The 25,200-nt window shown below is 43.8% G+C and overlaps 1 protein-coding gene across 1 annotated transcript; it reads right to left on the bottom strand.

Moving 5' to 3' along the window:
- Positions 1-1,916: 1,916 nt before the first annotated feature.
- nsd1a (nuclear receptor binding SET domain protein 1a) lies at positions 1,917-23,258 on the bottom strand. Its single transcript, XM_056276714.1, has 23 exons — positions 22,398-23,258; positions 21,828-21,969; positions 21,438-21,610; positions 19,411-21,355; positions 19,196-19,317; positions 18,773-19,034; positions 15,713-15,810; positions 15,509-15,568; positions 14,640-14,855; positions 13,933-14,025; positions 11,814-11,937; positions 11,468-11,668; positions 9,853-10,032; positions 9,458-9,614; positions 9,137-9,342; positions 8,896-9,008; positions 4,903-5,172; positions 4,631-4,747; positions 4,373-4,514; positions 4,115-4,221; positions 3,792-3,996; positions 2,187-2,656; positions 1,917-2,135 (listed from the first exon to the last, which is right to left on the bottom strand). The coding sequence occupies exons 1-23, from the start codon at positions 23,256-23,258 to the stop codon at positions 1,917-1,919; spliced, it is 6,483 nt and encodes a 2,160-aa protein (XP_056132689.1).
- Between the last annotated feature and the right edge of the window lie 1,942 nt (positions 23,259-25,200).

Below are 25,200 nucleotides of genomic sequence, written 5' to 3'. Positions count from 1 at the left end.
CAGACAGCAGGACAACCTTGCAATTTAGAGACTCTCACAGCCGCAGGTTCACAGGTTTCAGCGGCCATCACTTCACGTACCCACCCGGTGGAAGTGTGCTTGTGCAAGACAATTGTTCCCTGCCAGTTTCAGGGCCATAAGCTTTGTGGCTGGCCCTTTGCTCTGACCTACCTGTAAAGTGGACATGAAGAGGATTTAAAGGAGGACTCTGGTATCACTTAATAACTTAAGCCCTATTTTCTAATTGCTTGGAGTCAAACCAAGTGACGAGTAGCATAATCTTTCAAATTTATTCAACATTAAGCAAACTAGTGTCAGCCGACTGCTGCACCAAGGTGTAACATAATCCTTTGGCCCAATAACTTCCATTAAAAGAGCTATCTTTGGGCATCCAGGTAGTGTAGTGGTCTATTCCGTTGCCTACCAACACGGGGATCACCTGTTCCAATCTCCGTGTTAACCGCCAGCTTGGTCGGGTGTCCCTACAGACACAATTGGCCGTGTCTACGGGTGGGAAGCCGGATGTGGGTATGTGTCCAGGTCGCTGCACTAGCGCCTCCTCTGGTCGGTCGGGGCACCTGTTCGGGGGGGGGGATAGTGTGATCCTCCCACGCACTACGTCCCCCTGACGAAACTCCTCACTGTCAGGTGAAAAGAAGCGGCTGGCGACTCCACATGTATCGGAGGAGACATGTGGTAGTCTGTAGCCCTCCCCTGATCAGCAGAGGGGGTGGAGCAGTGACCAGGACGGCTCGAAAAAGTGGGGAAATTGGCCGGATAAAATTGGGGAGACAAAGGGGGAAAAGAAAAAAAGCTATGTTTTGGCACCAACAGGCTCAATGTTTTGGGAGACATCTGGAAACACCTTCCATTATGAAGACGGTCCCATTATAGTCAACCAGCGCAGTGATGACTGTTTTTTGCATTTTCTTTTTAGCACTTATCTCTAACTCCCTCATGCTTCCACTGTTGTCTTCCTGCAACTACTGACTCCTTACAGGGATTACAGAGCGAGACTTATGCTCCAAGTTAAAAATTTATTGATCTCTACAAAATTCCATGACTGATATAATGGCTAAGGCTCTTTAGACTCCTCTCATGACATTCTGAACCTGTTAGTGGCAAAAAAAAGCTTTTAGTTGATGTTGTGCTGTTGCTATTATAGGGATTGCATAGTTCTGTGCATAGCAGTCAGCTGATGCTGAATCACTTCAGAAGATTCTGCTTCCCATTACTTGGTTTAACTCCTAATGACATGAAAATAGGGCTTCGATTAAAAAAAATACCAGTTTTCCTTTAAGAAGAAACAGAAATCACAAACATTTCTTTTGTGAGAGGCTCTGCAATTTCAGTTATTTGAAAAGATTTATTGTTGCCATCGTTAGAAGCATCAAGGTGGTGGTCATTTGTCTCTTTTACAATAATGACCAGTGAGAACATTATTTTGATCACTCCTGTAATCAGAAATTCATGATTAAGATGATGACAACATGATAAAATGACCATGTGATGACAGCGGCCAGCTGAGGTTTTTAAACTTTTTTTTTTAGTATTCCAAACATTAAAAAAGGCAACAAAAAAATAATAAAACAAAACAAAAATGTAAACAATTTTGAAAAAAAAGAAACATAACATAACAGCACCAGACAAAAACAAACATGTCAACAGAAAGAAAGAGTCGAGTGGATCAGTCCTTGAGCCTTAGCACCAGTGCACATCCCCATCACCAGAACATGGCCCTAGGGATGGGAAGGCAATGCAGTACCAAAAAATGAAGGCAGTGTTGCGTTCAACAAGGTACCAAATGGTCAAACTCTTATGTCTTTTCCTACATTTTTTCCTATTGGTCTATTGAAAGTTCTCTGCCAAGTATTTACAGTTTTGTAGGAATGGATGGGCAGATCCCAGGGTGGGATTCACTTGTCATCATCCTCCACTCTCCCCCAGTCCTCTATATCATCCCCCTCTACCTCTCCATCCTCAACGTCTTCATCAACGTAGTCCCCCCAAGTGTCATATACACACCCCCCTTCAGCATCATTCTCCTCCTCTCCCTCATGTTCATCTCCATACTCCTGTTCATCGTCCTCCTCTTCCACTATTTCCATCTCCTCTTCCTCCTCGTCCTCATCTTCCTCGTCCTCCTCCTCCTCCACTTCTAAATCCTCTGCCTCTTCATCCTCCACCTCACCATCCTCTCCTACACCCTCCTGCTTCTCATCACTGTAGGAGCTGGGAGGGGAGATCACCCTTGTTCTGTTTTCGAGGCAGGACCTCCTAGGGGGAATGAAGCTGGAGGTGGCAGTCTTTGTGTTGATGTAGAGACGGGGAGGGGCCTCGTGCTTGAACTGAGGAGAGGACAGGGCAGCAGCGGAGTGGGTACTACAGTCTGGATCTGGGACCAGGGAACGAGGGGGAAGCATGCCTCCAGCCTTCACAGAGGTCGCAGTGGGGGCATATTCGCGAATCTCTCCTGGCTCTAGGGGGTCAGGCCCACATGGGTCATGTTCACTGCATGACAGCTTGCCATCCAGCTTGGAAATGAAGAGCATCCCTTCACGATGCTCCTTGCAGTAGGAGCTGGGGCACATCTCACAGAAGGAGGCTGCCTCCTTTCCACAGACGTCACATTGGTGCCAGGGGCACTCCCATCGCCCTGAGGACACAAATTTGTTATTAATGCTAATCTTCTGTCAGTATAATTACTCGTTTTATTTAAATTGGCAATCTCAAAGATTCTCACTTAAATAAATGTTCATTAATTTACTATATTTTGCCAAACAAGATGACAGAATGACATTCAGCATTTCAGCCACTGACTGAAACCCTTGCATCTGTAGTAATATGAAGAAATATAAATGTGTCTGTGGGGACATTCCCACCAAAACTCTTAAGCGTCACAAAGGTAGTGACGTGTTTTATATCACCTAGCAGCAGTTGGTCCACAAGAGAGGATCTGGTGTTGCGGTGGACAAACTAATTAACAGCTCCAAAATGAATCCTGGGAAATGTATGCCAAAAAAGAACTCAACCAGACTCTTCCAAGATTGCCACTTTAAAGCTGCTACAATGAGTTTTTCAATGATTATTTTTCAGTGTCAATTTAATTTTAATGCCTCTATATGACCAACATAAGCAAATGAGACTATCAGGGAGGTTAGATATTGCTATATAACAATTCCGAATGTTTATCCACAGGTCAGATTTCTTGCAAAACCTGACTTATGATTTACGGCACACAGACAGGATACAAAGCCACAATTAGAGATGCATTACCTCATCACTGTACATCTTGCAAACAGCAGTTTTTCCAAAACACCACTATTTCTCTCCAAAACAAATGCATGAACTACCAGAGGGTGAATGAAGATCTTTGCAACAAGAGGCAATGCTTATGTGAAATGAGGTTGTGCTTCTATAAAACAATACCGCTTTTGTCCACAAAGTCAGCAAAAATCCCAAACTCCTTGCAGCAGCTTTAATCAACTGAGGTATATTTAGTCTCAAGGTGTTATTTGTTCATAGTGTTATTTGTGATTTAGACAGTGGATACATTGTGCAATTTGTTTTTTGTTTTTTTGACAATGGGAAAGTAGAGGAGACAAGAGTAAAGGAGACACAAGAAAGACAATTCTAGCGGTATTGATCCCAGGACAGTGAGTATACAACCATTCAACTCATTCCAGGCATGCTGACTTAGGCATTTTGAGATTACCAGGATGTTGGGGCCTGCGATCTTTATGAAGCTATATTTCAGAAACAAGGACACATCATGCCCTCCCCTCACTTGCCTGCAGGCCTCTTAGCAAGGTTGAGACAGTCAGCATGGTAGACCTTGGGGCACCCTGGCTTTTTACAGGACACTATCTGTCCTCCGTCGCCACAGCTGAAACACTCGTCCTCTCGCTCCTTGGTCAGCTGTGGCTTGGTCTTCTTCTTCACAGGGACCTTTTTCTTCCCTTCTTTCAGCTTCACTTTCTCAGCTGACGGCTGGTTCTGGAAAAAATGGTTGAGATATTATAGGTCCAGCTCTGCTGTTGTGTTCCAAAGTTGGATAAAGACAGTTGGTGGAGTGTGCTCTGAACCCAAAACTGTTGAAATAAAAGTATCCTACCTTTGGTCGGACACCCAAGAAACCGCTACAGTTGGGCGCTCCACATTTGCAGACAGTCTTTCCATTGCCAAGACACTCCAGGTTGTAGTTAAAGGTCAGCTCTATACCTGTTTAATAAACAAAACGAGCACCAAACTGTACTCAGCCACTCAGCCTCACAGAATCATCATCCATATACCAATCACATACAGATGAGGCCTCTTCATACACAACCCAAAAAAGACCACCAAGTCAAATTTTTTTCTAATTCCTGCAGACCTTTTGGGATGTCTTGCAGAGCAAATAGTCCAACCCTAGTATCCCCGTTCACTGTCCACTTCTGGGTCTCACAATTGGGCTTGCAACTGTGGTTCATGAAACGAGCCTGGTTCCCCTTTGGCCCAGCATCAATGATCCGATCCTAATACAATAACACATAGATATGCTTATTTGCATTATAAATAAAGTGTGTTGCTAATTTGTTAATTTTTTTTGTTTAAATTGAATCTGTGTTATGCTAAATTGGCAAAGAATCACCTTATCCAAAGTAAGCATGTAGAAGTTGCAGATGTCATTTTCCTGAGCATGTCTAATCCTGGCTCGACATTCCTCCTCATCTATCACTTCTCCCACATACTCATTTACAAAGGCCCCCTGAGATGAAGAGAAACAATCAGAAAGAGAGAAACAATCACAGACAGAGAAAGCAATAGATAGAGTAGAGAAGACATGGTAATCATACATGGGAGAGGAGAGAAAAAAATATATTAATTACCAAAACATCTCACCAATTTTTACACACCACCTACCTTCTTAATGTCACAGACGCTGCGTAAGCCCCAGCCCCGAGACAGTGTCCTGAAGATCTCCACGGGAGTGTACTGACGTTTTGTGAAGGCCTGGTTCTGACAGCGCTCCCTTGCCACACAAACCTGTGGGTGGCACTCATACATCAGCATGCGATTGATGCACTCCGAGTCTATGCCACAAGGGTTCTCATCCGTCGCCTTGCAGTTGCAGCGTGGGATTTCTGACAGGTCAGCCGTGATGATCTGCACCTTCCCTATTGGCCGGTTTACCTGAGTGAAAAAAAAGGAAAAAGAATCAAATATTCTGATCAAGATGCAACTATGTCAACCTTTTTTTTTCTGTTGCCACAAACTTAGCTGATCGAAGTAATTTCAAATAAAATAGGAAGTACTTAGCCTTGTACAACACTGCTCTCAATCAAGAGTTTTTGTGACACTTTGCAACACTTGATCTGATGACAAGTGACAAGAGCCAGATAGACAGCATTTATCTGGTGTAGCGTTATCATTTACGGAGGAAAATGATTGAAACAAGAAAGAACTCCCAGCATTTTTAGGGCAAGTCTGAAATTGTCCTCATGCTTTTTCTGACTTAATTTGTTGTGGCTGTAATGGAAACCCTGGCTGTGGCTTTACAGGTGGAAAATTACACATTGTGTAAGGGGTGCTTGACATGAATAATCAATATTCAGACTGCGCTTTGTTGCACGTAAGGTGGAATAAAATAATAAATAATACATTTCATTTGTATAGTGCTTTTCACGGTACACAAAGACGCTTTACATAAGATGAAATAAACATAAAAAGCAACACCAAAACATGTAACACAACATTAATCATATTTTAAAAGCAATTCTGAAAAAGTGAGATTTAATTAACAATTTGAACGTGGCTAGATGGGTGCAGTCTCTGGCGTATTTGGTGAGGGAGTTCCAGAGGGAGGGGGCAGCTATCGAGAAGGCTCTGTCACCCCAGGTCCAGTGCTTGGTCCTGTGTGGTGGAGACAGGAGGTTGGCATTGGAGGAGCTAAGGCTGCGGGAAGGACTATGGTAGTGGAGCAGGTCAGTGAGTTAGGAGGGGCCTGGTTATGGAGGGCTTTGTGAGTGAGGAGAAGGACTTTGATTTGGATCCGTTATGGGGCAGATTGGTGTGGTTGTTGGTGTCCAAAGCTGCAGTGAGGTGAGCTTTGAGGTGAGAAGGGACAACATGAAAAGTGGAATTTTTTTTCCCCACACAACTCACACACAATGCAAATATTCTTGTCCCTCTCTCTACCAAAATATAAAATAAGCTGTATTTTCCATTTGATTTTTCAGTTGTGCATATTGTGTTGCTGTTTTCTTTGATGAACTTTATTGTATAGTGGATGCAATGCACTTTAAGGCCCCAATTAGACAGAATGCTTTTTGCAGGTTGCAAAATGCAAGGCCCACTGCACTTTTTTTGTTAAAAAACAAACAAGGCAATGCCGTGTGCCTCGCACTGCATTTTATTTTCCTTTTTTTGCTAGACAACAACCAAATCACTTGTCCGTAGTCTAACCGTTATTTTGCTGTGAAGTAAACTCACACATCTGTACTTTTTATTTTGGCTAGCTAAAAGTAGTTAACTTCAGAGGTTTTTTTGTTCAGATCAAGAACACTTTATCCTTTCATTTCATGTATTTGCGTACATGAAATTTCCCCCAGCCCACAGCAGTGCAACACAAAGACAAAAACACATATCTGAAAACTACAAGAACACATATATCGAAACAAACATATATAACATGCATATAAAAAAAAATCACTGTCCAGGAGAACGAATGCCAGGATGACTGTCAGAACTGCCGATCTGCATGGGCTAGCAGTTAGCTTAGCCTGCCCCACTTCTGTGTCCTGTCAGACTGCCTTCGGTGTTTCCTCCTTGGGCACAGATCCAGGCAGGGCCGTGGTCCCTGGGCCCACCGGCCGCAGCAGACCAGGCTTCCCCAGCCGATCCAACACCAGCTCTCCCAGCCAGACACCTTCGACACACCTCCCCGCACTCCACATGACGACACCAAAGACACAGTCAATGCTACGTGAGGCCACCGCCAGACTGCCCTCGGTGTTATCAGAACTGCTAGTCTGCATGGGCTTAGCCTGCCCCGCTTCCACGTCCTGTCAGACCTCCCTCGGTGTTTCCTCTTCGGGCGCAACTCCGGGCAGGGCCCTGGGCCCACAGGACGCAACAGACCAAGCTCTCCCAGCCGATCCAATGCTAACTCTCCCAGCCATCAAACAAAGACACACACTTAGACGCAGACATGGACAAAGACACTGCATGGACAGCACTGGGTGAGGCCGCCACAAACGTAAGTTTGCACCGCCATCTTCCCACACTGGTACTGGGTGAGGCCACTGCAAATCTGAACTCGCGCCACCATCTTCCCACATCATGGTAACTACGGGTATCCAGCAAGAGCTACCACTAATTTGTCCTCCATGTTGTCTCTACTTGTTGTTGTCACCACCACAGAAAGCCCACCTCTCAATTAATTTGATTGGACAACAGGAAAAAATACAAATGATGTCGGGCACTTTTCTGCTCTGAATTGAAGTTTTTCAACTCGAGGCATTCTGGGTGCTCCTGCAAAAAATGCGAAGTGCACAGAGCAGAAAAACATGAGGCACTCAGCGACACAAAAGCAGCGAGCAAAAGGATTCTCGCTCATTGAAAACAATTACAAAAAGCTGCCCCAGGCTCCTAAAAAGTACTCTGTCTGATCGGGCCAAAAACAATTTTGGACCTGGCTCTGCACTTTCTTGATTGTTCTTTTTCATAAGTGCCCTGAACTGATGTCCCCCTTACGTTACTTTTGTAGCAGTAAGATTACATTAATTCTATGACAAGATTTTACCTATATCCTCATGCTAAAATCGAATGTGAATCCACAATTTAAAGCTGATGTTTAAAAAAATTGTCTTCACAGAAGTGGCCTGCCCCCAGACCCCCCTAGGGGTTCGCATTTTTGCCACCTTTTCCCCCCCTGATGAGATTGCATCTCTGTCTCGAGAAGAGAAGGAAAACTAAGCGAAAACCGCTGGTGATTCTGTATGTGGCCGAAGTGTCAGAAGAGCTGACACGTATATTAACCAAACACCGTGTCTCGGTTGCTTTCAAATCCCAAAACATGCTGTGCCAGAAATTGGTCCACCTCAAGGATTTGATTCCCCAGCACAAACAGAGCAATATCCTGTACACTCTGTTAAGTACTGGAAGGATTGCCATGAATTGTACATCGGGGAAACCAAACAGACTCTGGCAAAGCAAATGGCTCAACACAGTAAGCTACCTCATCAGGCCAGGACTCCGTGGTCTACACTCATCTACAGGCCAGTGGCCACTCTTTCAAGGATGGGAATGTGCACATCCTTGATAGGGAGGAACACTAGTTTGAATGGGGAGTCAAAGAGACCATCTATGTGAAGAGGGAACGACCATCCCTGAAATGACGAGGGGGACTAAGAATACGTCTTTCGCCATTTTACAATGCTGTGATTGCTGCTATTCCTCAATCCTCTGTGAATAGTACACATGGCAATTGTAGCTCTAATTAATGGTCACAGCATTTGCATATGAAACTGATCACTTGTTTCAGTTGTTATGCAACTATGCAGTTTATAAGGTTAGGGGCGCCTGCAGTCAGCTGAAACTGACGAGGTCACTTAAGATGAGTGATGAAACGTTTCTCCCACCTAACTTTGTGTCCAAGGTGAACTGATTCAACTTTCTGGGACTTCCTTACCTGGATTATTGTGCATGCATCAAGAAATGTAAACATTATTTAGTGCAGCAACCTTAATTGGTGGATTGTGCGCATGTAAATAGTCAATGCAAGGTTTTTTAATCAAATAAACTAATCTGTTTCTGAATCAACCTTTAAAAAGACCCTTTTTGTGTGTGTGTGTGTGTGTGTATGTGTGTGTGTGTGTGTGTGTGTGTGTGTGTGTGTGCGCGCGCGCGCAGTACCTTGATGTGTCTGTATGGAGGAGGTTTCTTGTCATTCTTTCTGTCCTCCTGAAGCTGCCTCATCTCCTTCTCTGCCTGCAACTCCCTGAACCGATCAGCTGCCTCTGTCAGAGCTAATGCACAGATATTATGCATTACATAAACTGTTGTCAAAATTCAAAATTGACCCAAATGCAGAAATGTATTAAAGCATTTACAATGTAATACACAGGCTATGAGTGATAGTCAACAGGCAATACACCTTTCTTGTAGATTGCGTCAGCACCCTTGCCCATCTTCTCTATGCTGTGCGTGTCACCTTCCATGTAGGGGAAGACTCTGGCCTGGTATGTCCACACAAAGTCTTTGGAGCCAAAGAATTGTACTGGGAACTCTCCCACCTCATGCTTCATCCTCAAGATGTTAGTTGGGACATCTCTGGCAAGACAGACCTCTGCAGGCCACCACCTAAACAATACAACATAAGGAGATAAGAATATGCATTCGATACGAAAGGTTTATTTTGTTTTTGGAAAACCACTTTCATTATCAAGGAATACATTTTTTATTTTAATTGCCTCACCTGTAACGGCCCCATTTGACCCACAGAATGTCCTTGATGCGAGGCTTTTTTCCAGCTTTGCAGTCATTGCAGAACCAGCTGCCCTGAGGCATCTCAATGTTCAGACACTCCCGATGGAAAGCAGCAGGACAGGCCTCACAGCACAGCAGACTGCCCCCTACAGGGCCACAACGCCACACACACTTAAGACACTGCAAACCACATCTCTAAAACAACTTCCCACGTTCAAGATCTTTTTTTTTTAAAAATAATTTTAACATAATACTTTTTCCAAAACACAAAAGTATTAAGATCCATAATTGTTAGTAGATGCTCCTTGGGGTATACTAATGCTGAAAGGTCAGCTACCATGATTTTGGCAAGATACAGAAATTATGAAACAGGACCAGACTGACCTTCAGAGCAGACGAAGCACCAGCTGACATTGATGTGCTCGTGGTTCTTACACCCCTTGCGAGGGGTGAAGTGGTTTGGACAGAGGAAGCTGTTGTTAGCCAGCACCAAGCTTCCAGCTGGCATACAGTTGTCATTGGCATGATAGGCTACAGGGCAGCGCACACAGCGTGCCAGTCGACCTGCACCAAAATACAGTAGAGGATACCCAGGCTGTCAGCTGAAAAACTCCCATTTGGATATTTTGTCTAAGCTTTGCGTTGACCTTTTTATTAGCTTAATCATACACTTTTCAACTCTGTGTGGGGTTTTTTTTTCGTTTTCTAAGTTTATTTCTGATTTTTCCTTTTTTCTCCCAATTTAGTGGCCAATCGCTCCCTATTCTAGTTCAAACACCCACCCTTATACTGCATGCGTTCGCCAACTGCATCTCTCCGGCTGGCAGTCTCGAAGGAGACGCCTCGCCACTTTCATGACAAGGCGAATCCAGGCCGAACCACTGCTTTTTCCGTCACACACAGAGACGCATTCATGTGACGAACACAAGCCGACTTCGCCCCCCTCCCGAAGACAGCGTTGCCAATTATCGCTGCTTCATCGAATCCGGCCATAGTCGGATCTGACGAGACCAAGGTGAGAACCCCAGTCCCCAGTGGGCAACTGCATTGACACAAAGCCGATGCTTAGACCGCTACACCGCCACAGACCCTGTTTTTTCAGTTGTGAGCAGTTACCTATACACAGTATATGACCTGTGCCACACTATATAGAGCATTTAGACAGAAGATAAATTCTGACAAAAAGCTAATATCCCTGCTCTAAGTTATTACTGTTAACTGTAGTGGACATCAGGGTATTCCATTTTGAACCTCCTGGCCCATCTCACAGGCAGCATCATGTGCTAAATAATCAACAGTGTCTATTATAAGACTGAGTGTACAAGAGTGGGCATTGCAACAAATGGGCATCGTCCTTTAGTGTTGTTTTGTTTCCCACGACACCGCGAGAAGGTTCAACAATCTATTCCAGCTTCCTGGAACCTCCCCCTCTAAAACCCTCTCCCCACAGACTCGACAAAGTTATGTCTGTGTTATTTAGAGCCTGCATGGCTTGTACCTCTCCACACCATCTTTGAGATTTGAGATACTTTATTGATCCCCGTGGGGAAATTCTGCTCTGCATTTAACCTAACCTAGCTGTGTAGCTAAGAGCAGTGGGCAGCCGCTGTGCAGCACCCGGGGACCAACTCCAGTTCGTCTTGCCATGCCTCGGTCAGGGGCACAGACAGAAGTATTAACCCTAACATGCATGTCTTTCTGATGGTGGGGGAAACTGCAGCACCTAGAGAAAACCCACCGCAGACATGGAAAGAACATGCAAACTCCACACAGAGGACAACCTGGGATGACCTCCAAGGTTGGACAACCCCGGGGTTCAAACCCAGGACCTTCTTGCTGTGAGACAACAGTGCTAACCACTGGGCCACCGTGCCGCAATCTTGTACTTGTACTTGGGATTAAAACCAACAAAATGAAAGAAATGAATATAAAAACGGACAAAACAATCATCAGCCACAATGATCAAATTATTGAACTCTGCGGGCAACATAGGGGTTACCTTTGGAGCTGCCGAGGTTGAGCGGGTTGGTGATGTGGCAGGACAAACAGACATGGAGGGAGCAGCGGAAACCTTTGTTCTGTGGCTGGGTGGCCGAGTGGGCCGAAATGCAATCTGTATGGTAGAACTTCCCACACACAGGGATCATGCAACGCTTCACCCCATTACCTGACTGTTTACACACAAAGCATGTGTGAACGCCTGTAAATAATAGGAGAAAAACAGCTCTTTATGCCATTTCTAATGTTTTAGTACAGCTTTATGTAAGACTGCTAATTAAAATAAAATAATTCCTGATAATATGCAGTACTTTCACACCTCCATGAAAAGTGCAAGATGTACCCACCTGTAGTGCATTCGCGGCAGAGGAATTTCCCCTTGGGGGCCTCTGACAGTCCAATACATTGTGGGTGAAAAGCTCCATAGCATTGCCCTTCACAAACCAGAAGGTCCCCTGTTCTCTCACACACCTGCAGGAGGACAGAATATAAGAAAGGCCTAAATGAGGAGAGTGTCAGAATGCCTTGCCATGCCTACCCATAGATTGAAAGAAAAATGTCTTGATGCATGCTCAATACTCCAGGTAAGAAAATCGAAGAAGGTTGAATCAGTTCATCAGGATACAACGTTTATTGACAGATACATTTCATCATTCAACTCAGTGACATCTTCTGTCTAAACTGACTGCAGGTGTCCCCACCCCTTATAAACAATACAGTACAATACAGTGCCTAACGACCGAAACCCACGACCAGTTTCATATGCAAATATGGGTGTGACCATTGATCAGGATTAGGGATTGTTGCAATCACAGCATTGTAAGATGGCGACAGTTGTGTAACGACCGAAACCAAGGACCAGTTTCATGATCAAATATGGGTGTGCCCATTAACTAGAGTTTCGATGGCCATGTGTACCATTCACAGTGGGTTGAGGAAGAGTTGCAATCACAGCATTGTAAGATGGCGACAGATGTACTCTTAGACCACCCCCTCGGTTCATGGACGGTCGTTCCCTCTTAACATAGATGGCCTCTTTGACTCCCCGTTCAAACCATCGTTCCTCTCTATCAAGGACATGCACATCCTCATCCCTGAAAGAATGGTCACTGGCCTATAGATGGGTGTAGACTGTGGAGTTGTGGTCTGATGTGTTAGCTCTCCTGTGTTGTCCCATTTTTTTGGCCAGCGTTCGTTTTGTTTCCCCAATGTATAAGTCACTGCAATCCTCCTGGCACTTAGCAGTGTACACATTACATTTACATTACAGTCATTTAGCTGACAATATATTACTCTGTTTGTGCCAGGGGACCTGATCCTTGGGGTGGACCAACTTCTGGCACAGCGTGTTTTGGGGTTTGAAAGCCACCGAGACAGTGTTTTGAAAATACACGTCTCAGCTTTTCCGACACTCCCGCCACATATAGAATCACCACTGGTTTACGCTTAGGCAGCAGTTGTCTTTCTCCTCTCTTCGATTGGCTGGTGCACTGTTTCGGCATCTTCCTGGCTTTGACAAATGCGCAGTTAGGATAACTACACTTAACCTGGGCCTGTTTAATGTGGGATTTCTCCCCTTCCCCGGCCGCTGTGTCAGTTGTCAGCTCGGTGGTACAGCGTCCTGATGACTCCTAGTTTGTGCTCCAGTGGATGATGAGAGTCAAACCCTAAGTACTGACCAGTATGTGTAGGTTTGTGGTAAAAATCAACAATCAAGTGTCCTCCGTTATCAATTGCAATTTCACAGTCATTTTTCACATCTTCCCTGGTGAACTTGATGTGGTTGTCCAAAGAGTTAACGTGGACAGTGAAACGTAGTACATCCTGAGATTTAATTTTAACCCAGGTGTCATCCAAAAATCAGACCCAATAGCTAGGTGGTGTCCCTGGATAGGACATCTGAGCTCTTTTTTCAACTTCCTCCATATACAAGTTGGCCACTACACATCAGATTGGGGAACCCATAGCACACCCATGCCTCTGCCTGTAGTACTGCCCCTGTATGTGAAGCACATGGACTGAAGACAGTTTCAGGAGCACTTAGCACTTGGTCAGTGTTAAGCGTGGTCCTACTGCTAAAGTTGAGGTCGTTTTGTAATTTCATATGGCCTACCCCCGACTGCTTCATCAACAGTGCGTTCCTGTCGTTCCTGGTCGTTGCTTTCGGTCGTTATACATCTGTCGCCATTTTACAATGATGTGATTGCAACAATCGCTAATCCTCCGTGAATAGTACACATGGTCAATGATCACACCCATATTTGCATATGAAACTGGTCGTTGGTTTCTGTCGTTAGGTACTGCATTGTTTATAAAGGTGGGGATACCTGCAGTCAGTTTAGACTGAAGATGTCACTTAGTTGAGTGATGAAACGTATCTGTCAATAAAAGTTGTGTCCAGATGAACTGATTAAACGTTCTTTGAGTGAGTGAAAGAAAAACTTCAAGCTAAGCATATTGTGTTACCTGACAGACATTCTCCTTCAAAGTTGTGGCCCCCATTTTCCCTTTTACCTCCACCTGTGAGGAGAAGCTATCGTTCGGACTAGGAGTGAACACCTGAAGAGACAAGAAATGAGCAGTTAATTCCCAAATGTGATTTTTTTTGTGGATTTTTTTCCCCAAATTGTGCCCAGCCAATTGCCCCACTCTTCCGAACTTTTCCGGTCGCTGCTCTAACCCCTCTGCCAATCCGAGGAGGGCTGCAGACTACCACATGCCTCCGATACATATGGAGTCGCCAGCCGCTTCTTTTCACCTGACAGTGAGGAGTTTCGCCAGGGGGACGCAATGCGCGGGAGGATCACGCTTTTCCCCCTAGTTCGCCCTCCCTACCGAACAGGCACCCGACTGACCAGAGGAGGCACTAGTGCAGTGACCAGGACACATACCCACATCCAGCTTCCCACCCGCAGACATGGCAAATTGTGTCTGTAGGGGACGCCCGACCAAGCTGGCGGCAACACGGGGATTCGAACCGGTGATCCCTGTGTTGGTAGGCAACGGAATAGAGACCGCTACACTACCCGGATGCCCCTAGCCCAAAAGTTTTTACAGAAGGTTTAGTTGTGAGGTTTAAAACTAAAGTTAGTATCTTTCTATGGATGGATCGTCACCATGTAAGTATTTATGCATGTTGAACTGAATTGACTGACAATTTAAAAAATGCTGACCTCAGGTTTGGGTGTTAGTGTTCCATTGGCAAGGTTTTGTCCCTCCCCAAGGCTGCTGCCTTCTGCATCCTGCTTGGGGATTTTAGATGTTGGGGGATTGAGAGGTTTGGTGGGGGTGAAGACCCCCTGGAGGCTGCTCCTTCCTGAGGGCGACGTAGCCATGACAGGGGCAGCAGATGCGTCAGATAGGGGAATTTCTTTCTTCACAGATTTAACCTGCCCAAATCAAGATTACACTGGGTTGAGAACAGTCAATTATGTCGAACTGCATTGCTTCAAGTTACAGTCCTAAAAACAGTTCATGTTCAACTTAAGTGGCTGACCACTCTAAATCCCAGGAATCTTTTCAAACATGAAAGATGCCAATGCTGTTACGTCAGCACCTTCACTACCAGCAAACAAACAAAAAACATCCCTTCTTCTATAAACACGCAAATTTGCTATCTCCACCTTCCACGTTTCTCTGCTACCCTGTAAGATGTAAAATCCTATGTGCCGAATCATCATTCAACAGAGCAACTACAAAAGCATAGATGATGTGGATATTCATCCATTAGTGTTTGCCTAAATATGCCAGCAATAAAGGACAATTGTTAACATGTAAATCTTCAGAACTGTACTTGCGGAGATTAAAATTTTCATTTTTGGTATATTAGATACACAATATCAGAGTGATCGCGCAATCAGGGTGGAGAAAGAAGGGCTTACATATAATATAGTTCCTGAGCCAGAACATAATGTAGGATGTTGCATTTGTACATTAGTCCATATAATAAACAGACTGGTTGATTTAATAGGACACGCCAGCAGCTTGGTATTGTTAAGGATGTGTGAGGGTGCCGATATTAAGTTACTGTCTTCGGTAATACCTGAGCATCTGTGACTGCAGTCTTGACATTTAAGGTAGACCCACTGTGTTTCTTGGCCTCCTAAAAATAAGAGAAAGAACAAATGAGAAAATGCACCCCAACAGTAGCCCAGTGAAATATATTAAGTATTTTACGGTTTGTTTGGTTTTCATATTTTCACAAAAGTAGCTCTCCAAAACCAGCTTCTTCTCACTCCCATTATACCTTCTTCTTTGTGGCATTAACAAACACTTCTTCTATGGTGCATTCCAGGACTTTGTGTGACAACTTCCTGGGCCTCTTTCTCTCAAGGTTTGCTGACGCTTTGGAAAAAGTAAAAAAAAAAAAAAAAATTCTATTTACTCACAAAAATATCTCAAAATAACAAAAACAGGTAATCTTCAACACTGAGGACTAGAGCATCGACAAAATCAAATATCACAATTTTTTAATTTTTTCCTGCTTTTTTCTCCCAAGTTGTATCCGGCCAATTACCCCACTCTTCCGAGCCATCACGGTCGCTGCTCCAACCCCTCTGTCGATGCAGGGAGGGCCACCGACAACCACATGCCTCCTCCGATACATGTGGCGTCGCCAGCCGCTTCTTTTCACCTGACATTGAGGAGTTTCGCCAGGGGGACGTAGCACGTGGGAGGATCACACTATTCCCCCCAGCCCCGACTGACCAGAGGATGCGCTAGTGCAGCGACCAGGACACATAACTACATCCGGCTTCCCACCTGCAGACACAGCCAATTGTGTCTGTAGGGACGTCCGACCAAGCCGGAGGAAACACGGGCATTCGAACTGGCGATCCCCGTGTTGGTAGGCAATGGAATAGACCGCCACGCTACCCGAATGCCTAAATATCACAATATTTTTGACTGAATACCTCAATATCAATAATGTGATTATATTTTGGGGCTGACCATCAGTGCTTTCATAGGATATTTAAACACAAGAAAATTTTGAAAAATTTTCATAGATAATGCAGATAATGATGATCAAACAGAGTTCATTCATTGTTCATTTCTCCCAGCTAAAACAATCTAATAAGTTTTGAAAATTGTATTGTTTTACTGTAATGCAGCCCTTAAGACTAAAAATTGCCATATTTAAGTTATATCAAGATATTATAACAACCAAAATCCCAGATGATATCTAGTCTCATATCACCATATCTGTATCAAACTGATATAGTATTACCAAGTAGAAAGTAAGCATTGCAAAGCCAGCCCACAAATCTCACCTTGCTCATGGTTGGGCAAGGCTCAAAAGGCATTAGCTTGTTAGGGGCATCATTTGTGAGCGGACAAAAATTACTCTGCAGGTGACTGGATCTGCCTTTTATCAGTCGGAGCCGCAAACCCCATGATGCAGAACCAGAGCAGCCCATTTCCACACACGTACACACACTAGTCTGCCAGAAGTAAACGCCGCTAACTGTAGTAAGTCAGTCCATGTTGACAGTTATGTCTGTACACAATTTAATTTTATTTAAGTTAACAGGCGGCAGTTTGTAAAGATAGGTGAACATAAATCGTCATGCATGGATATTACTTGTGGTGTACCCCAGGGGTCGGTTTTAGGTCCAAAACTGTTCATTCTGTACTTAAATGACATATATATGAGATATCAAAAATACTAAAATTTGCTTTGTTTTGTTTGTGTTGGTTGTGGATGACACGAATATTTTTTTTTCTGGTGAGAAATTACAGCAGCTTTTGGTGGTGGTGACCACAATAGAAATGGAAAAATTAAAACAGTGATTTGACAAAAACAAATTATCCTTAAATCTGGACAAAGTTTGTTGTTTGGAAATTACAAAATAAACACCAAAGTAAAAGTAGTGATAGACAATGTCCAACTAGAAAGAGTATATGAAAATAAATTTCTCGGTGTGATACTAGACCACAAAATCTGCTGGAAATCTCACATAACATAGTATGTGTGAGCAAAGCTGGCAAGGAGCATTGAAGTCATTAGAAAAGCAAGTCACATTCATCATAAATCCTCGTACACTTTGTATGGTTCATGTATTTGACCATATCTGATCAACTGTGTGGAGGTATAGGGTAACACCTACAAAACCAACCTACAGCCATTATGTATACTACAAAAAAGAGCCATTAGGATAGTTAATAATGTAGGATATTGTGAACACACCAACAAGCTATTTTTTTTAAAGTCAAGAGCTTTGATGTTCAGTGATTTAATAGAATTTACCACAGCACAAATAATGTTCAAAGCAAGACACAAGCTACTACCAAGAAGGGGAATATAATTTGAGAGGGAAATTAAACTTCAAGAAATTATGTGTTCATACAACTTTGAAGAGCATGGGTATTTTAATCTGTGGGGTAAAATTGTGGAACAGTCCGAGCATGGAACTCAAACAAAGTACAAACATTCTGCAGTTCTAGAAGAACAAAGGACTGGTTATCAAGAGATATAGGGACGATGGAGAGTTGTGTTAACTGTCTAAGTTTAATTTATCTCTAAACATTTCTTATTACATTTTATCATTTTTCTTTCTATGACACCGGAGTGGATATTTGGGTTGTATGTAGCACTGAGATGTTTATTCTTGGTACATGACATTAGGATGTGTTTTTCTTCTTTTTTTTCCTTTTGTGTTTTTGATGCATCCCCCCCCCCCTTTTCTCTTATTGTTCACAGTAGTTGAGTTTGTATTGTGCAGCACAACCTGCATTGAAGTTGAACCATACAGTACAGTGGGAATTGAGTTTGAAATGTATAGCAGTTCAATTGACTTAAGAGTAGGTAAGAAGGTATAGGGAAAAGTGTATACTTCCTCCATATAATCTGATGTATATGGAGGTTTGTTCACTGAGTTTGATGTGTGGATTTGTTGATGACTTCAGATTATTGGCAATTGTTTATCTGTATGTTATATCCTGCTTATGCTTATTACATTATTATGCTTATTACATGTTTGAAATAAATAACCATTCATTCAATTATTGCGGCCTTTGTAAATGTCTTTGATAAAACTAATTCAATTGCAACGTTGATGCTAACCTCTCCTAGCACAGCCACTGCGGTTATTTTCAAAATATGGTGCTGTTCGTTGTTGTCATCATCTAAACTGGTCCCATAGTTTGCCAATTGGTCCGGCTTCCAGCCGCCAGGCACAATCACTTCTAAATGGATCTTGCAATTGATCCTTTCCAGGCTAATATCTCATAGCTAACATAACTGAGCTCATGAGATTTAGGCTGATTTCGCAAGGCCAAAAAAGCACATAAACAAACATCAATTTACCAGGGTCAAGAGGTAGATTCAAGCCTTCTGCTTTCTCTGTGGAAGGGGAGGGCTGATTTGGGGCTGGGGTTAAGGAGTGTGCTACAGGAGGGAGCCCATCCTGAGACAGATGCTGTTCCAGTGCTGCTGCTGGAGCCTTGGCTGGCTCCTTAGAAGCCAAGGCTAAGGTTGAGGTAGCAAACCCAGGTGAGGTGCTGGGATGGGGCGGCGATGTCATCCCTGATGTCTGCTGTGTGAGATTATCATTGGTTGAATCAGCACCCTGAGGAACAAACATGCAAACGCCATACAAAAGCAAACAGAAACAAGGTCAAGGAATACTGATATTAATTACAATGGAAATAAAAACAGTAATTGAAAGGCACCGACCATTTCAGATTTATGGTTTGAAATTTAGGGAAAGAGGGAAAAGGTATATTTTACCATCTTAGAGGGTTCAGTGTTTTTCTTTGACTTCTTCTTTGGGGCAAATATTTGTTCATACTCCTCAGTTGACTCCAGAAGCCTTTTACTTGGTTTCCGCAGACGTTTGTTTTCTGAATGTACTGTGTGACAAAAACACATAAAATGTGTAATTGAATCCTTAATTACAGTTATCACATTTGACTAGATGTAAACTATAGTAACCAGACACTTACCGACTGTGTCACGCTTGTCTGAGAGAGCTGAATAACTCTCTCCTGGCCTCTCAGCTCGCAGGTTTGGATCAGGAGATTTGGCAATATTTGCTGCTCCTTCCAGGGTGTCTCTACAGGCCCCATTCACTTCAGCAGAAACCCCGCTCACATCCCCAGCCACTGCCACCTTATCAGGGACCTCCTCAACCACCTGCCAGCGCTTCTTTGGAGCCACTTTAGAATCAGAGCTCTTGTCGATGTTGCTTGCCGTGGGGTCAGTTGTGACAGGACAGCAAGATCCAGCTTCTGCCAAGTCAGCATGGCCACTAACAAACTCCCTGCCATAGGCTAGGTCAGCCAGTTCAGGAGATAGGCCAGGTATGCTAACTTTCAGTTTGGCAGGCAGCTGTTGCTTTCTACGCTGCTTGTCAAAGAAAGGACTAAGAACGGGCATCCCTTCAATTTGGTATGTATTGTTTTTCATTATAGCTTTTGTTCTGTTCTTGGCTTTGACCACTGTTTTGAATGTTGGGGGTTTTCCTAGCCCACCATTCTCTATTTTGACACCTGATGTCCATTGCTCATGAGTATGACCATTGCCAGAACCCTTAAGCTGGTCATCTCCTAGAGAGTTAGGGATGACCATTGGCTCCTCTTTGATTAGGACTGGTGAAGGGGGTACAGTAAGGGGTTTACCCTCTTTTTCTCTGGTATCATGCATGTCCTTCAGTAGCATCAGTAAGGTGCTGAACTTATAATTGGAGTCGGGCCGGAATGTACTCAACTCAGAATTACTGCTCTCATCTTTCACAAGGGATTTGAATGTCAGCTCCTTGATATCCTGGAAAGCATCCATGGGAGAGAGTGAGGCAGAAGAGGAGGAACAGGGAGATAGGTCTGAGACAATAATCTCTGTCTTGATTTTAACAGGTTCCACAACAGGAAAACTAGAGCTCGAAGACTGAGACTTGGACTTTATCGATGAACCACTGCGAATTTGTGTTTTATCAGGCTTTCTTGCATGCCTTTTTGGAGAACTATGGCTTGAGGAAGATAACATATTACTTGGTGATTCCCTCTTAGGGGACATATCTGTTTTGATCTCTGGGGATATTATTCTGGTGGTATTATTGAGGATATTATCATGATCATCACTGATGCTGTCATCTGTAGAGTTTTGGCTTGAGGCCAGTGCATCTTTGAGATCTGTCTCTTCCTCTGTTTTCAGGGCCCTTGTCATCAGACGCCTGCTAGCAGGAAGACGCAGAGAGTGATTATCAACAGAACTGTCTGGTAATTCATTGCTGCAGCCTGAAGACTTCTTAAAAGTTGTATTACTTGTATGTTTAGAATTAGCAACTGTTTTTTTCCCCAAAACACCAGAGGGAACACCGGAATCTAAATTCTTAGAGGCAGTCAATTTTTTACTGCACTTGCCCTTTGCATTTTTCGAACCTTGCTCTTTTGTGACCAATTTTTTTGATTCTATCGTTGGTGGTTTTACTGTCCGTTTTGGGCGATGGAGCATCGGTACTGAATCCAGGTCTGAGTAAGGGGAGGCCTTGGGATCATCTTTCAAAGCATCAGCTGTTGTATGACTCTGGCTGACCACATCCATAACAGCAGATGTATCCTCAGATCCACCAACTATATGACCAAATATGTCAGACAAGCATTTTTTTCTCTTTTTGCAAGCATTCTTTTTGTGGGCTTGATTGTTAGTGGAGATGGGGCTAACGTGGAGCTCATCTTCATTGGGAGCAGTGCTAGGTGAGGAAGTTTTACCAGCATCCTTAGAAAGAGAGGGGGCCTCTTCTGGTTTTTCACTAGGCAGTGGATTGGCTATTTCTTCTTCCCCGTTGAAAGATATAGTGAGAGTACTTTCAGTATTTCGTTGTCGATCTGGGATCAGATACTCAGCTTCTGCCACACTGACTTTCCATGCAGTAAATAAACTCTTGGGTATCTGCAGAAAATAGAGCACACATAATTTAGAAATGACAAAAATAAGACTTTAAGGACATTGAAATCAAATAAAAATATTTTACAGTGTATTTGTAGTCTTTTTCCTTCTGTTTCCCTCTTCGTCTAAGCACTGGTAGTTCTTCAAACTGATGGCCGCCCTTGAAAGGAAGAATGACCTTTCCTGGGACCCAGGCACTTTCCACTATCTCCCCAATTGTCTCCAGAAAATACATACGACAAGGACGTTGACTGGGCACTGCAACGACAACACAATAAGAGTGGTAAGCTGAAACAAAGGTATAGTACTTGAAGGTAAGGATCTTGAAAAATGTTGTGTCCTTATAAACAGAATACAAATGTAGTTTAGTAGTCAATATGCAAATGATTGAAAAGGTCACTTGACAAATTGTATGATTGGTTTATCATACAAATACAACTCTTACCACCACAACTCTTCATGATTTCAGTCTCACCTTTCATCTTTGTGTGGCTCCCCTGCTGCAGGTCACAAGTGATTTGGCAGGGCCACCACGGCCGTCTGTTGAATTTAGCCCACACTAAATCTCCCTCCACGAACTTCACTGCTGGTAGAGTCTTTTTCTTTGGGCTGTTGGACTAAACGGAACAAATTAAAATTCATCACTACAACATGCAGAGGAAATGCGAGACCTTAAAAAAAGTTTGTTTACATAATATAATACATAGTATAGCTCAGTGTAGATGTTCTGCAGAACTTAAACGTTAAGTACTGAATAATATTATATAGAATGATACCATAATGATGAATTCCAGAAACTGGGCTTTATAAACAGCACTGATTCTGAACAATTATGTTGTCTTCTATTCAGCAATACATCTACAGTGCTATCTATTGAAATATATTTTCCAGCCATTGTTGCTTCCAATAAATTGTGTGATTTATGAAAGTTGTACAGGTAGTATCTTGAAGTACAATAAAAGCAAGTTTAAATCTTCCTAGCACACAACAGCAAGATTTAGTTTCATTAAATCTCACTCAAGTGTTCCAGCATTATCAGACTCACATTAGAGTTTGTCCCTGTTGGTGAAACGAGACTGTGATCAGGAGTAGAGGTGAGTTCGCCATCACTGTCAGATTCCTCACCCATACTCCAACCGTCTCCCATACTGATTTCAGGCAGCGCACTTGGACTTAGGGTAGGGTTGAGTTCAGATATAGTCTTAGCCATCAGATTAAAGACAGCTGGTTTGTATGTGCTCAGATTATTCACTCTTGAACTGGAAGTGGTCATCTTACAGTCTGTCAAAGTTCGGTCCCGACTCAGTTTCAATTTCGAAGAGTGGTGAAAAGGTGTCAAGGGTTCATTATTATTGTTCGCTCCCTCTTTGACATCTGTACTGTCAAACAAGGTGGACTCAAAATGCAGGTAACCATTGGGGATGGGGGAACAGCGTTCCACGCTATCAGGACTGCAGGGGGAAAAACCATTTTTATTAAGGTCCTGGAGAGGTCTGAAATGCTCCATTTCATTACTACCTGGAGAGGAAGGCAATCGGATTGACAAAGCATCAAACTCATCATCATCATTGCTAATTGGGTCCAAAGAGTGCAAACGGTTCCTGGCATCAGTGTCCCTCTGGTAGCTCCCCAGGTCAGGCTTGCAGATAGGAGTGTTCAGGTCTGGTAGCCTCCTCAGCTGGCTGTAACAATGGGACAGCTCAGGCTTATTGTACCCCTGGACAGGTGTGTGTTTTAAACTGGAGGATGGCAGTTGTGTGGCTGACGGTTGGTCTGACCCACGCTTTGCACTGCCACATTGGTTTCCATAGGAAATGGTGGTCAGGCCATTGGGGGGCCTCAGATCTGTCTGGCCTGAGCCAAACCCTGAGCCTCCCCTAACAGCCCGTCTATATGAGCGATTCATGTTGTCATGGCTCTTTCCTGTTAGGTCAAAAAAGAAAAAAAAAGATGCACGTAAAGCCAATTAAAATGTTGCAATGAGATAGATTTTCAAACGACCAAATGTGACCATGGAATTACTGCTGCGGCTAAAGCACTGGGCAATGTAACCAAACAACCGACAAACAACATAAGGAAAAAGGCCGATCTAATATCGCTGAAAATAGATCGTCAATCATGTCTATTGCGACGAAAGACAATCACGGAGCCTACAAGCCATGTACTGAAGGCACACTTCATAACCCGACATTGCCGGCCTCGATTCTATAGGCCGTCAGACACCACAAACCAAAACACAGCACACAACACTGACCTCCTCCGCTTACAAACTTAATTCATTAACTATCAGAAAAAGTATCACTTAGTCAATAGTGGGTCAAAACGATCGCCGATTATTCTAGTCAATGTAGGAGTGCACAGGCTGCAAGAGAGGTGGTGACACTGTGCCATCAGAAATAGTCCCACACAAATAAGCTACAGCCGCACACCGACATAGGAAGCTACTACCAACTCACAAGGGGAGGGGGGGTGGGGGGTCTGAGCGAAACAAGTTTAAAAATGTCAAAATGTTAAAAACCGCGAAAAACTTACCATTTGGTGGTCGGTCACCATGAAACCAACAGCGAATGTTTGATAATTTGTCTCAAAGCGAGTAAATTTCTCGATTTGTGAAAGCGGATCTGCACAATCCCAGCTGCAGCAGCAGTAGGCCAAAGCAGAGCTCTCATTCTCTCCACTTCATCGCCTCATCAGCGGCGGCCCTTCAAAAACTGACACATTTAACAGAAAACGAGAATTCAATATGTCCATTGTGTTGTAACACCAAACGCGCCGTCATTCAGTGTGCCACAGATTGGTCCCTGACGATGACTTGAGCTCATTTACTACATGATTTTTTGAGCTTGCTATCGAAGTGCCCCTGGTTATGTTAAAACAAGCCTAGACTGACTATGTTGGTGAGCAGCAACCAATCGGCACGGCTACCCAACCCCCCGTCTGCAGAGGGCCGTGGCACTCACACTCCCCTCTCTCTCTCCCTCCCTCTTTCTCTTTCTATCTCGCTCTCTCATACGCGCGCGCGCGCGCACACACACACACATACACACACACACACACACACACAACACAATCGCTGCTTTTAGTCCGAGACGATTCAAGGTAGATACAAAGTCACCAAATAAGATACTGTGTATCTTTAAGTCTCAATGTTCAACTTTAGGTGGCGACCACTGACTGAACGGCCAATTTTAGAAATTAGTTCCACGATGTTGTTTTTTTGTTTTGTTCATCGTTTCATAAAGCTGTAAATTTAGCGCGGTGAGTGAAGACTAGGCCTAGGTACGCGAGTCCGCAAACAATATGATGGCAATGCGCATAGAGCCGTCTGTCTGGTAGAACTTCATGCGCCATGTTGACCGTCCTGACATGAGGAAACAGGCCGCTAGGCTGCTCATCTGAAAGACTTAAGTAACAAAACAAAAAAATGTTAGTGGGACCTTTTTTGTTCCGAAATATGACCCAGTGTCTCCGTTTCGCCCTGTTCTCGTGTGACACCATGCGCAAATGATGAATCAAATTTATCCCTCCAGCGGCGCACACAGCACACAATAGACGGGCAGGGGTGGCCCGGTCCTCGACGATCAGACAAAGCCCGCCAGGCAATGGTTAGATCGCACTGACAACAGGAAAAACGCTCCTCCACTGTGCCGCAATCTGTGCGGCAAACGCAGGTATGCGGCTAATGGCTCGGACTTCCCTGCTTCGGATTTTGTCCTAACCTTCGTCACGGGCGGGCAAACACATTAACCCAAGACGACACATGCGTGGATTTCCTTAATCACCCCTAGTTGCCTTGCTGCCACTTATTCCCTTATCAGATTCATTAATATTGCACTTGCGTAACCGAC

Source organism: Lampris incognitus, chromosome 1, assembly GCF_029633865.1.
Source record: "Lampris incognitus isolate fLamInc1 chromosome 1, fLamInc1.hap2, whole genome shotgun sequence".
NCBI lineage: Eukaryota > Metazoa > Chordata > Actinopteri > Lampriformes > Lampridae > Lampris > Lampris incognitus.
This window is presented reverse-complemented; position numbering and strand designations above follow the sequence as displayed.